The sequence below is a fragment of the Botryllus schlosseri genome, chromosome 3 (assembly GCF_051294905.1).
Source record: "Botryllus schlosseri isolate E-star chromosome 3, Bs_hap1, whole genome shotgun sequence".
Classification (NCBI taxonomy): domain Eukaryota; kingdom Metazoa; phylum Chordata; class Ascidiacea; order Stolidobranchia; family Styelidae; genus Botryllus; species Botryllus schlosseri.
The window spans coordinates 2,386,872-2,400,459 of NC_137238.1; the positions used below are offsets into that span (position 1 = coordinate 2,386,872).

At 40.9% G+C, this 13,588-nt stretch overlaps 2 protein-coding genes across 2 annotated transcripts; both read right to left on the reverse strand.

Moving 5' to 3' along the window:
- Positions 1 to 1,141: 1,141 nt before the first annotated feature.
- LOC145435356 (3-oxoacyl-[acyl-carrier-protein] reductase FabG-like) lies at positions 1,142 to 4,089 on the reverse strand. Its single transcript, XM_080312636.1, has 2 exons — positions 3,221 to 4,089; positions 1,142 to 1,439 (listed from the first exon to the last, which is right to left on the reverse strand). Exons 1-2 carry the CDS (start codon positions 4,048 to 4,050, stop codon positions 1,250 to 1,252), a joined length of 1,020 nt encoding a protein of 339 aa, XP_080168762.1. The 5' UTR covers positions 4,051 to 4,089; the 3' UTR covers positions 1,142 to 1,249.
- Positions 4,090 to 4,782: 693 nt separating this feature from the next.
- LOC145435532 (3-oxoacyl-[acyl-carrier-protein] reductase FabG-like) lies at positions 4,783 to 13,588 on the reverse strand. The gene is made up of 2 exons (XM_080312802.1): positions 12,958 to 13,588; positions 4,783 to 7,719 (listed from the first exon to the last, which is right to left on the reverse strand). Exons 1-2 carry the CDS (start codon positions 13,530 to 13,532, stop codon positions 7,530 to 7,532), a joined length of 765 nt encoding a protein of 254 aa, XP_080168928.1. The 5' UTR covers positions 13,533 to 13,588; the 3' UTR covers positions 4,783 to 7,529.

Here is a 13,588-nt window from a genome sequence, read left to right on the forward strand (position 1 = left end):
ACACGTGTTATCGATACGCAACGCGACTTGAGATATTGTATTTTGCAAGATGACACGGAATTGGTCTGTATAATTTACAGTACCCCATGTATAGTAGAGAAATGAATTTGTTTCTGTGCTGTATCCGTTTGTGGCTTTGTTTCTCCCATATTCACGATGTTTCGACTACTTTGGTCAAGTTTGCTCACAGTCAACTAGAAATCAGCATGATGACGTGAAATAGGTAGTACGTTCCCATCGAGCGGGTCATTCGGGAGTCCAGTCAAAAAGTGATGACCTATTTTGTTAGTCAACACCACAAGATTTCCAGTAAATATTACAAATTCAGCCGTTTTCAATTTCAGTCAAGTAACTTTTATGGTTTGGTAAAAGTCTCCTCCTTTCTCGATCCCAAAATATGGTAACCCTGTCATATGTATGGTTTATCAATGCAACACATGGACTTCTCAGAGATCCTGTAAACTTTATACGTGAGTGTTGCAGGTGCACTGCGTCGGCATGCACTATAGCGGAAATGAACTGTGCCGTAAGTCAGTGGAAAGGTCTGAGCAACTAGGCGCATCAAAGTGTAATGAATATGCCTATCGCACAAACCGGAAAGTATATGTCAATGCAGGACGCTATCGTGAGAGATCATTTTTTCGAGTACTGAAATTATACGTTCCTTGCCAATAAGAGATAGTAAACCAACGAAAATGATATAGCTTGGATACTGTTTTTCACCGTGGAAGCGATTGATCGCATCGCAGCAAACTAGACCAGTAGTAGCAAGAGCTACGCTCATTAGTGGAGATAAAATGTCTGTGAAGTCGTCGTCAACCCACAGCATTGTCACAAAGTGCAGTGAAATAGGTCGAAAACATATCGAATCCTTTTTTATTGGGATGTAAAACTGGGTTTGTATTCTTTGAAGTCGTATAAAAGATATAGGCCTACCTATTTGTACTCTCCACTTGATTCATAACGATGTGATTAATAATGATTAATACTCGCATACTCGACTTAACTCGAATCCTAATACTCGATTCAGAGTCGAATCACTCTGTTATTCGATTTTTCCAAGCCCTATCTACGAACTATATATTATCGCTGATTATGAACCAGGCCGGTACGCATGTATCTCTGGACACTAACACAGGCTCGCGAAGATGTAGGCTGTAATTGCGCATGCAAACGGATTCTGTAGTAACTGTCCAGTGGAAATTACCGGCGATGATTTGAATAATAACATTTTGCGCTCGGCGGATGTCTATTTCATGGTCAGAGCCCTGCCGCCGTCAACCACCAAATTGCTTCCCGTGGTCCAGGAGGAATCATCAGATGCCAAAAAGAGAATGGCTTTTGAAATTTCTTCCGTCGTACCTAATCTCCCGATCGGGTGGGCGTCGACCATGCTCTCTTGGAATTTTTCCAAATCCTCCCCCAGGAGTCCAGTAGACCTTTAATAAAAATACCTAGTTCCATTGCGAATAATCTCATCAGCAATCGATATGCCGAGCTTGGTATACCGGACGTTGTTTTAGCATGTAATATTCGCACCGCAAAATCGGTTTCTGTACCGTCGTAAATATATTTAAGTCACCACACGAAAACACATGGTGTGGTGTATACACAGGATTGCCACACTCTTCTAATTTCTAAGACGTGTCCCTATTTGGAAGCCCGATAACACTACATTGTCCTCGCTTATAACGTCTGTCCTTAATTTATCTTATTCTCGGACCATAATACAAAACACATACGAATACGATACGAACACCATAATCATTATTACGATACGATTAATACGATCATTAATACGACTATTGGATTTTGTTGGGTAAATCTCACCTCACCTCATAATTCGCGGATAGTGAATATGAATCTGGCGTTATTTCTGTTTTATCACATCACGTTTTTGAGATAGCCGATATATGAATGTCGAATATTTCGGGGTACTCAAGTAGATTGAAGTGGTTATGTTTTCAGGCTACCTCGGATTCTACCTGAAGAGTATTTTGGATTAACTAATTACTTTTGCAATTTGGAATTTGAAAGTAGAAAGTAGTTTAGAGATAAGATCACTATCATTAGTTACATTGTCATCAGAACCGTATGAAATAGCCCCTGAATCAAGGTAAAATTTCTTTTTGTTGGACATTTGTAGATCAGTGTAATGTACCCTTTTTATAATCGGCAGTGACTCAGCGTAAGTGGTGACCACGGACATGGTTGTAATGACTTGAATCACGATTTTCTGCTGAATCGACTTAACTCGAGTCATTTTCTTAAAATACGAAAAAGACTCGACTCGAATCAATCTGTGCATTGACTTGACTTGGAATAGAATAATTGCGCATGACTCGAGACTTAGACGGCCACCAAGACTGTCATTTCATTGTAATTTCGAAGAATAGTAAAGTAACCACACTATTGGGATTTCGTCTATTGGTACTGGTACTTGACAATGCGACCAGATACTGATAAAAGTGAGGGTAATTAGTATATTATAAATGTAAACCATTCGATATCACCAAGCAGAGTTATAAAAAGTGGGTTGAACAATACTTTGTCAGGAACGGAGCATGAGCCGTCAACACAATGACTTGGACTCGGACTCAAGTCATAATACTATGACTCGGACTCGACCCTCTGCTAACAGACTTGGACTCGGACTTGACCCGTTAGTGAATTGTAAATGAGTCGACTTGACTCGAGTCAAAACTATAAACGTGAGATTGACTTGTGACCCGGAGCCTTGTGACTTGGCTACAACCTTGACCACAGGTTTTAGTCACGAGCTTTCCGAATTTCACAGTTAGGCTGCTTCGATTCACATTAGTAGCCTATACCATGAATTGTCCTATGCAATTAGTTTTCGATCCTTGTCGATGGAAGCCATGCCTAATGCCTACGTATTCGGGCCGAATGCCGATTATCTGGGTCTTGCTATGAATTCCTTGTCTCGGGATGTCCCATCATACACAGGTGGTCAAAGTAATTAGTGTTGGTAAAAGTAGAATAGTAAGTAAGGTCGCAATTTCCAAAACAAGTGCAAGTAAACCGTGGAAATTTCCAAGACGTTTCAAAACTACCTCAGGCGGAAGTAGAAAATGAAAGTTTGTAAGCACTCAAATCAATGGTTTCAAAGGGTACATTTGGTTGAGCCGCTGGATATTTTAGGCAGGTGATCGAATATGACTACTTTCGGAATTACAAGATGTATATCTTTGCTAATCACGCCAAATCAATATTGACAATAAGTTCAGTTAACGTCAGACGGTGCAATTTTACGCGGATCATGCTTCTAAATACCAAGTAGTTTCGCCTGAACAGCTGTTCAAGTGTAGTGGTGGAAGTAAACCTAACATATAACCAATTGACCAAGTAGTCCACGTAGGAAAAACCCGCACGAGTACTCCGGAAAAGCACATGTAGTTCGTTACTGACCCATCCCATCATATATTTAAGGCGCCTATAGTTACATGCCAATAGATACCTGGTAATATTAGTCCTGGTAAAGGAGGGGTGGACACAATTCACGCGAACTCCTTTCGGCGCATACTCCCGAGCCACGAGTTTCGTGAATTGGTCGACGGCGGCTTTGGTCATGCTGTACAAGAGAATGCCATCGAGTGGATAAAGCCCGGCAAGACTAGAGACATTTACTATGTTCCCTTTCGACGCCACCAAATGTGGGATAGCTTTCTGAGTCAAAATGAACATAGCCTTGACGTTGACAGTGAATAGAAGATCGAAATCCTCGACAGATGAGGTCTGAAGATGACCTAGCCTCCATTCTGCGGCGTTGTTGATGAGTATATCAAGACGATTATACTTTGCCACAACCTTATCGACCACACTTTCGACCTGCGGTTGGTTTCTGAAATCCGCGCGTATTTGCAGAACATCAATGGCACCTTTATCACGACATTCTGTTTCTGCGAGGTTCAATTCGTCTTTATCTACAATGGCTAAAGCCGCGCCATGCTTTGCGAAATGTTTTGCAGTCTCGCGACCGATGCCGCTCGCCGCGCCAGTTACTAACACAACATTTCCCGAAAAACTCATGTCAGCGCACCTATTCTGTAGCAGCGAAACTGCTGTTGTGTGTACTGTACAACTGTGCAATGTGCATGTTCGCCGGCCAATCTTCAATGCGCACGTATGCACTAGCGTTGTTTACGCAGTTGTGTACCTTTGATGAAGCGATGCAACGGACGCCAGCAGTTTTATGTCTCTGTGACGTTGCGCCATGCTCGATTGGTCTCACGTTTTATCTGTGATCGCGTTGATGTGTATGTTGACTTGCGGTAGCACCGATGAGTGATTTAGTGACATCATGATAGTTCATGTATAGTATAGAATAGAAGTGTCAAAATTGAGATGGCGTGGTGTCAAAAACCCATTAGCAGTTATATGCACCATTTCAAATTAAACAGAATCGGCTTTCATTTAATCGAGGATCTTCAAAGGACAAAGAGAACGGCCACGTGCAACTATAAAAAAATATAAACTGATGCCACTCGCCGCTCCGGTTTCTAAAGCAACCGTGCCAGAAAAACTCGTATCGCAGCGAATCTGCTCTTGTGTTTTATCTGTCAATGTTACCATGAGCCGCGTATGTGTTTCGCGTTGTTTACGCGTTTGAGTACATTTACACAATGTATTTTACGAATTTAAGTGTCATTGTGATTGTGGCTACGTGGGAAGAACGTCAAAGCGCTTGCAGGAACGCATAAATCAGCATGTCCCTAGATTCATTAGAACACGCTCGGTGAAAAGCTCACCCTTAACTCATCCGCTCAAGATTGATGCGGAACAATCAAAGGCCATAAATTCTGCAATTGGCAAACACTTGTTGGATAATCCCGCCTGTGCGAAAAATTATCGAGACGACAGATTTCGCATACTCGGAAAGGGTCGCTCACACTTTCATTTGTGTGCCTTGGAGTCGACTTTTATCAAAATACACCAGCCAAGGCTGTGTCAACAAAAAGGGTTCGTGTATCATCTAAAAATAGTACATTGAACGCTCTCGTATTCGACATTTCGTGCTGGTGACGTCATATTTTGTGTTGCGATTGTTGATATACGCTGTTCTTTTGAATTTTTTACTAGTTGCTGACGATTAGCCCTGACGAGTGTCAGCCGAAAATATTCGGGTTCATTTCAATATGAATATACTATTCAATTGTATATTTGCATTAGCGGTACACAAGCCGCTAGCAGTTTGCAATGCACTGCAGTATTTCCGACCGCGTTGATCGTGAACAGGTTGTCTTTGGCTATGGACCACAAAATACGAAACTATCTTTATGCGGTGTAGGACTGGAGCACCATTTTCTTTGTGGTCTCACAAAAAGTACATATTTGAATTTCCCATATCCTCCACATCAATCTTTCGTTATAATGAAAGATACCGGAATACTCCACCCGACGCCTAATTCTCGATTCGGAATCGAATTACTCCGATACTCGGTTTTGCACAGCCCTCCTTTTAAGTAGGTCTACGTCTACGTCAAAGTATTACTTATGACCAGTGTTCCTTCAATTACAAATGCCCAGACGTCAAATTACAATCGCCTTGTTCTGTCATAGCCACATTACAATTTAGCATTCACTGGTAATCAGATCTCAAGGAAAACTCAAGGAATTTCGCTCTCCTAACTAGCCACCAGTATTTGGTGACATCAGTCATCTTATTTTAGGGCAAGATTTTGCAACTTTTCTTTACAGCTTCCGGCAGGTTCCTAAATACACAGAAGTTATGTAGTATGGTGTTTTAAGCTGTTTGGAGCAATCTTATATTGCAACTTTTTGCAATTTTCTCCGTTTTTTCATGCTATTAACTTTTTACTGGAAATATTTGGCAATATATGCAAATAGATGGCTTGATTAATTAACTGTCGTTTAAACTTGAGGTCCTTTCTGATTTGAGGTACATTCAGGCCAGACTGCCGTAAATTTTATTTTCACTGGTTCCATTTTTATAAGCTATTGATTTTGTGGAAGTCGCTAACGCTGAGTTTTGCTACAGTGCCTGGATACGGATCAATTTCAAGGAACTTGTCCATAAATGCAACTTTTCACTGCTACTTTTGTGAAAAATAAGCGCAACTTTCCTCGGATTTGACTGAAACAAAATCATGCCCTTTACTTATTACTAGGGCAAGTTTTTGCAGCTTTTGCAACTTTTTTATAGCTTCCGACAGCTTCGTAGATACTCAGAATCTATGTACTGTGATGTTTTAAGCTGTTTGAATGAATTCTATAGTGCAACTTTTTGCAACATTTCTGAATTTTTCATACCCAATTTTTACTGCAATTTTTATCAAATATTTCGTAAAAATGTAAAGGAATGATTTAAAAACATGCTATAAAGATAAACTATGTATATAGTATGGTTCTATTCTCTTTGATTTGCATAACAAATAGCCATTTGATGGGTTAGCTGTAGGGTTACCATATGTCTTCTTTCAAGAGGATTCGTCCTCTTTTTTGACTTTTTCGAAAGTGTTCTCAGAGGACCGCCCCTTTGTCCTCTTTTTTGAGAATTTTGGTAAAATTTATGGCAAAATCAGACTGAGATGCCGTAAATCAGCACCGAAGTGACGCTCCGGCGGGTATTTCGGGAGCTGAGAGGAAAGACGACCTTTTTTTAGTCAACCGACCACCAAGTGGGTAATTTACCATTTTTTGAGAGTTCTCCTCCGGCTTTGCAAGTCTGGAAATTCTAAAAAAGTGTCCTCTTTTTAGATTTCCAAAATATGGTAACCCTAGTTAGCTACATCTCACTATGTATGACACAATGGTTTGCAAGCAAGTTCAACTACGCCTGCCAAGCACGACAGTGCCCGAACAACATATTAATAGATCGCGTTATTAATTCTGTCTTTTAAATTTGAGACAGTTTCCCATTTCACGAACGCGCAGGCGAGACCACCGAAAATAACATTTTCACTGGGTCACCTTTCTAAGACTATTGGTTTTGTTGTTGTCGCCAAGTGTGAGTTTTTTGGAACGCCTTGGGTCAAGTTTGCAGACCTAGGGGTTTTTGGGTGCGTTACTTGACTTGTTTTAGTAGGAGGAGGTTATCGCTATGCTGTCTGGCTTTTGGGAGGAAATTATTGCCGCATTGTGTCATTTTCTCGCTGTGTACCGGGAAAAAATGTGATTTTTAGGCGGTCCCGCCAGAATGTCCGTGAAATGGCAAAGTGACAAATTTGACAGCTCTGCAGGAACTAGGTTATGCAACAGAACCTTTCGGGTGTCCCATATACTACTAATTGAACAAAAATTAAAAATGCAACTTTTTACTGCAACTTTTTTCAAAATTAAATGCAAGTTTCTCGCATTTTTAGTGCAACAAAAACTTGCCCTACTTATTACCAATTAGCCCAAATCTCAAGCAAATCATAGAGAATTCCCCTCGGCAATATTCAGCAGGTTCATTTATGGTTATTAGGTACAGATGGTTCTCCTGGTCAATAACGACGATTATTTGAAAATCAAAACGTCTCCAGAGAGTTTGCGAGTTTGTAATACATCTATTTGATGTTCAGAGCCTTGCCACCGTCAATCAGAAAATTGACTCCGGTTGTCCAGGCGGAGTCATCAGATGCTAAAAAGATAATGGCTTTTGCAATGTCTTCTGTTTTACCCAGTCTTCCGAGCAGGTGGGATTCGGTTATGCTTTCTCGGAAGTCTTCCAATTTCTCTCCCACGAGTTCGGTATCCCTAAATAGAAAACGAAATAGATTGCGAATGATGTCATCAATGAATGCGGCATTATACTTTAATATATCTATAATAGGGTTGCCATACGTCCGGAATTTCCTGGACATGTCCGGAATTTTACTGTAAAAACTTCGTCCGGGCGGAAATTCTAAAATATGCCTAAATATCCGGAATTTTGAAGGATTGAAGTAGGCTCAAAGGTATTTCGTAAATCAACATAAACAATAATATTTTTAGGCAGATTTACGTTTTTCAAATATTTGTTCGCGCTGCGCGCGATTTAGTGCAACTTGTATTTATACTAATATGGTGACCACGCACTGAGGGTCGTTTGCCTTTATTCTGGGGATCGCGGAGATGTTGGACGTTATTAGCTTCCAAAATAGGCCATGCGTAAACCCGGGCTAGCTGATATTTTTTAGTAATCAGCCTATTAAGGTTTGAGCTGGACCACGGAACGTTTTAACATTAGAAATAAGGTCACGACCATAAAAGGTTGGAAACCATCGGATTGTGCAACCTGTTCGTGTATTTTATAGGAATATATGGAAGAACCAATGTTATTGACAGAATTATTTCACAAAATTTACATACCAAGCAGAAGCCCCATGAAGTTGCATCGATTACCATATGGGGGGCCCAAGATCAGAGCTTTTTTGGGTGGATGGGAGCTGAAACATGTTTTGTCGGACCTGGTTTCAACACACAACCAGATAACCGCACCGACCTAACAGTATAGCAGGGCTGCCATACACACGACCAGCGGACCGTAAAAGGTCCACCATCCGGCCCGTGAAGAAGTCTGCTGCAGACCCAAGCCATCACTAGAGCTCACATTAGAGATGGCCTAATTCAGAACCTTTGTTCCACTCCCCCCACCCCCGTATACAGTCGATAGGCGAAGCTTTGCTCGTGTGACGTCATATTCACTTACATGTGTTCATACCTAATTGTAAGCCCGCTAGTGGGCGCTAAAGCCTGTCCGGAATTTATGACACAAAAATATGGTAACCCTAATCTATGATGACTTTTTGTCGGCATGCAATGTTCGTGTTAGGCAAAGTGAGGCGGCAGTCATGGTTTGCACTGTTTTGTTTACACCTGTGCAAACCACAAAATTCATGGTTGGTCAAAGTATAGATGTACTTAATGTTGGGATGACTCGAGTCAACTTTTTCGTCAGTTGACGTTGTCGTAGTAGTAGTAGATTAATCTAGCAGCAACGCATATCTCTTTCTTGGACGACTCAGTGCTCCGTGCTCATCAACCCTCTTTTATGATTCAAATCCAACGACTATAGCATGCGCGTTTATAGTCTCACGGATGTGTAGCTGCGTTGTGTATTAAAGGCTACTATATCAATTTGTATCAACTTCTCGAAGCTTCGTATTTTATTATGACTGATAAATAACAGACCATAGCATTTAGCTATACAGCTACTCAAGTATTTTATTAGCAGTTGTACGTGTCCAGTGTTGGGATCAAGTCACTACCTTCGAGTCACGAGTCATCTCGAATCATTGCACATTTTGACTCGAGTCAAGTCAAGTCAATCGATTTTCAAAAGTGACTCGAGTCAAGTCAAGTCACTCGTTTTTTGAAGGTGACTCGAGTCAAGTCGAGTCAAGTCAAGTCAAGTCACAAGTCAACTCACGATTCAAGTCAAATTCAATTTTCGAAGTATAAGTGATGATGCAAAGTCATTACATTTTGCGAGCTGGGCTAAGGACAGATTAATTGGCCATTTATCTTGAATCTAATAACGAATATACAGTTGAATATACATGCAAAAAGGTGTTGTATCGCTCATGCACACGAAGAACTGCTAATAAAATACATGAGTAACTGTATAACTACATGCTACGGTCTGTTATTATCAGCCAATATAGAGGATCGAATACGAAGCCTCGAGAAGCTGAACAAATTGATGTGGTACAATATACTACCCATCTACACATCCGTGAGAATATAAACGCATATACTATATATTCGTTCGATTTAAACCATACAAGAGTGTTGGTAAAGGTGAGCACTGCGCAAGGTAAGCAACTAAGCATTGAGCACTCTAAGAAACAAAGATGCGTTTCTATGAGATTAATCTATCGGTACTACGACAACGTAAGCTGTGATCGTTTCGTTTGCAGTCAAATTATTTGTGATATAACGATGGAGTCAGTGAAACGTACAATCAGTGAATGACTGGTTGCTCTCAGAAGCGACACCGGCGTACCGCGAACAACCCGAACATACATAAGATAGCGTGATTTATTCGACACCGTTTACTTGATGACTTGAAATTGACTCGTAAATTTTGCTCCGAGTCACGAGTCAATCCACATTTCTGAAGCGCCGAGTCAAGTCAAGTCAAGTCATTTTTGCAAAGTGACTCGAGTCAAGTCAAGTCATACGAAAAAGTTGACTCGAGTCTGACTCGAGCAAAGTCATGACTCGAGTCATCCCAACACTGACGTGTACATTATATTCGTTATTTCATTCACGATAAATGACCAGTTAATCTGTCTCTCACACAGCTAGCAAAATGTAATGACTCTGAACCATCCCCCATACTTGGAAAATTCAATTTGAATTGAATTGTGACTTAACTCCTGACTTGACTTGACTTGACTTGACCCGAGTCAAAATGTCCACTGGCTCGAGATGATTAGTGACTCGAAGGTAGTGACTTGATTCCAACCCTGGGTACTACCACAAATGTCTGCTCAATTGCAAGTAAAAGTTTTCCGATTTTGTAGACATTCCTGTAATAGATGCAGACAGGAAATGACACGTGTATGTAATGTAGTTTGAAGCATAAGATCGGAACGAGTCGTCCCGGACTCTTGTTTGTCAACTCCGATAACAGTTTCCAAATATGTGTGTACTCTTCGGAATTCCATTCTGTTACTGTGATACCGTGTTGAAATCTTGTCACTAACTTCTAGTCAAGAGTCATTTCGACTCGAGTCAATTCAAGTATTTCAAGAGATTCCAAGCGATATCACCTAATATTTTCGATCTGTGTTGTTGAAATGATGCATAAAGATTATAGGCACTTGGGCAATGCCAAACTCACATGTGTGGAAGACAAACAATGTTTGAGCATGTACGTGAAATTTGATATACGTCGACACGGTCATGTAAGGACTAGCTTCAGCTCTTATTAAAATAAAACTTTCCAACCAGCAACGACTCTACTGAATGTTGAAACTTTTAGTGTTTGAGGTTGTATGCCGTGTATATGATCCATATTTTTGAAGACTTTCTTGTGTGACTAAATTTGTAAATTGGTGCGACTTTTAACGTCGAGAAGCTATTGACACGTGTGAGCACATTTAGTCGGTATAAAACAAAACATTTCTAATCGCTCCGAATTTTCATTCGACCGTAGAACGACGACTCCTGGTCACTGCTGGATATGAACCTAGAACGCAGGACCGTAACTTTCGCACCCTAAACCACCAATAATGGGGGGAGCTCGAAGGGGACTCTAAATTATTTCGGGTTTTAACGTTAATCATAGAGTATTTTTTGTTAATTTATGCAACTTTTTATCTTTTCAGATATCTTGATTATTGGGTACCCTTCCCCCAACACAAAACACGCATGATTTAGAGAAATGGGCACTTTGGCGTCGTCCAGTACCGCGCTACGACGCACCAAGACATCTTTGAAGTTATGGACCATGTAACATGCGACTCCGAGAAGTGTGCCAGAACGACCAGCAGCGCGAAGGTTTTGGCCGAAAAGTGCCGCCCTTGTTCTGACCGAAAAGTTCAATATATACACAATACATATATATTTAATTGTCCAGCCGAATGTTCCTATCCTGGCGATCTGAACCCCACAAGACAAATGCCATCTCGAGAAAATATTATTTGGCAGTAAATAAATACCAATATGAAATCGTGTACGTCTTTTAGTTTAGTACGTTTGGGCGATTTCAATATCTTTTGACGTAGCAGATAGGAGGTCACGAAATAGAAGTATACATGCCATACGAGTGCCGTTTATCAAGGTCTAATCTGATGCGGGGTTCAATTGATACGGGATGGATAGTACCGCATATTGCCAGCACTACAGGTACCATATTGCAAGGATTCCTGTTTTGACTATGTTATGTAGTCGGAGATTTGTCTGAGATCCTCCTCGCACACACAAGACAAACATTAGAGAACGCTTTATTGTTTCCCTGCTCCACTATTATCCGGAAACATGGCAGTGTTTGTGGTATAGTGGGATTGTGGAGAGCGTGGCGCTGCCTAATTTAGAATGAAATGAGCATTTCTGGAATGAAAGCGAATAAAGATGTTAACAGAACATTCCTATTTTTATTGATACGAAGAACTTTTCGCGTGCCTCTTATCAAGAGCTACCGGCACGATAGAGGATACAGAACTGAGTTGGATTTAAAACCAAATGTCCAATTGTGACGCATTAATGAAAATTTATAAATAACATGAATGGAAATTCAACCATAGCAACAATGCAACGTATATAGCAACAAGCAAATCGAGTCATCAAGTCGAGTCACCAAAAAATCGCCACTCGAGTTTGACTCGAGTCATTACCACATTTACACATCTAAGGGTACACACTTATTGCCCATAAATCTACATTTTGACTTCTAAATAGCTCATTATCGCGATATTATACCCCAGGTAATTACGACATACATCCTCCCTGTATGTAGGCATGTTTGTGTTGTTGAATGATTAGTTAGTCCAACTATTTTGCTTGATTTAGCCACGTTATAACCGACCCCCAACGCTATAAAGTTTGTAATTGAATTCAAAAAAGCCAACTCAATGATGGCATTGAATGAAAAATGTACGTGCCGTTACGTAGCCAGATAAAAGCCCTACACTTCACATCAAAAAGATTGTTGGTTTGTTCGCGTTAAAGGTGAATGAAGAAAATTGTGTAATTCGATCGAAATTCATTTTATGTCCCTTAAAACAGGAAACATCTGTTACAGACCCCATGACTCGCGTAGGTCGAATTTATTTGCATGCGAGGAAAGATTCTGCCAAAATGCAATTGTAAACAAATTCACTGAGTGTAATCGTGGAATTATCATGTATAATTTTCCAAGTATTTTCGGTCCCAGTGTCTCATCGGTACTACATTTCCCCGATCACACGTATGGGCAAAATCCCTCGACGTATCTACTTCAAAATATGAAAAGTAGTTTTTTACTGCCCACCTCTGCATAATAGTAATAAACAATACAACGAATACCTGAAAATATTGGTGTTATTCACGTAGGCGGGGTTGACCGAATTAACACGGACTCCTTTTGGCGCATACTCCCGAGCCACGAGTTTGGTGAATTGGTCCATGGCGGACTTGCACATGCTGTACAATAGCATACCAGGGACTGGATAACGCCCGGTCATGCTGGATACGTTTACAACATTCCCTTTTGACGCCACCAAATGCGATATTGCTTTCTGGGTCAAAATGTACATAGCCCTCACATTGACAGTGAATAGGAGATCGAGATCCTCAACGGACGAGGTCAGTAGATCGCCAGTCCTGCAACCTCCAGCGTTGTTGATGAGTATATCCAGACCTTTATACTTTTCCACAACCTTACCGACCACATCTTCGACTTGCTGTTGGTTTCTGAAATCCGCGCGTATTTTTAGGACATCCCTGACTCCGTTATCACGACATTCCGCTTCCGTTGAGTTCAATTCGTCTTTATCTACAATGGCTAAAGACGCGCCAAGCTTTGCGAAATGTTTTGCAGTCTCGCGACCGATTCCGCTTGCCGCGCCAGTTACTAACACAACCTTGCCCGAAAAGCTCATGGTGCCTCCTCACCTATTCCGTCGCATTGAATATGCACTTGTGTTGCAGTGGTCTA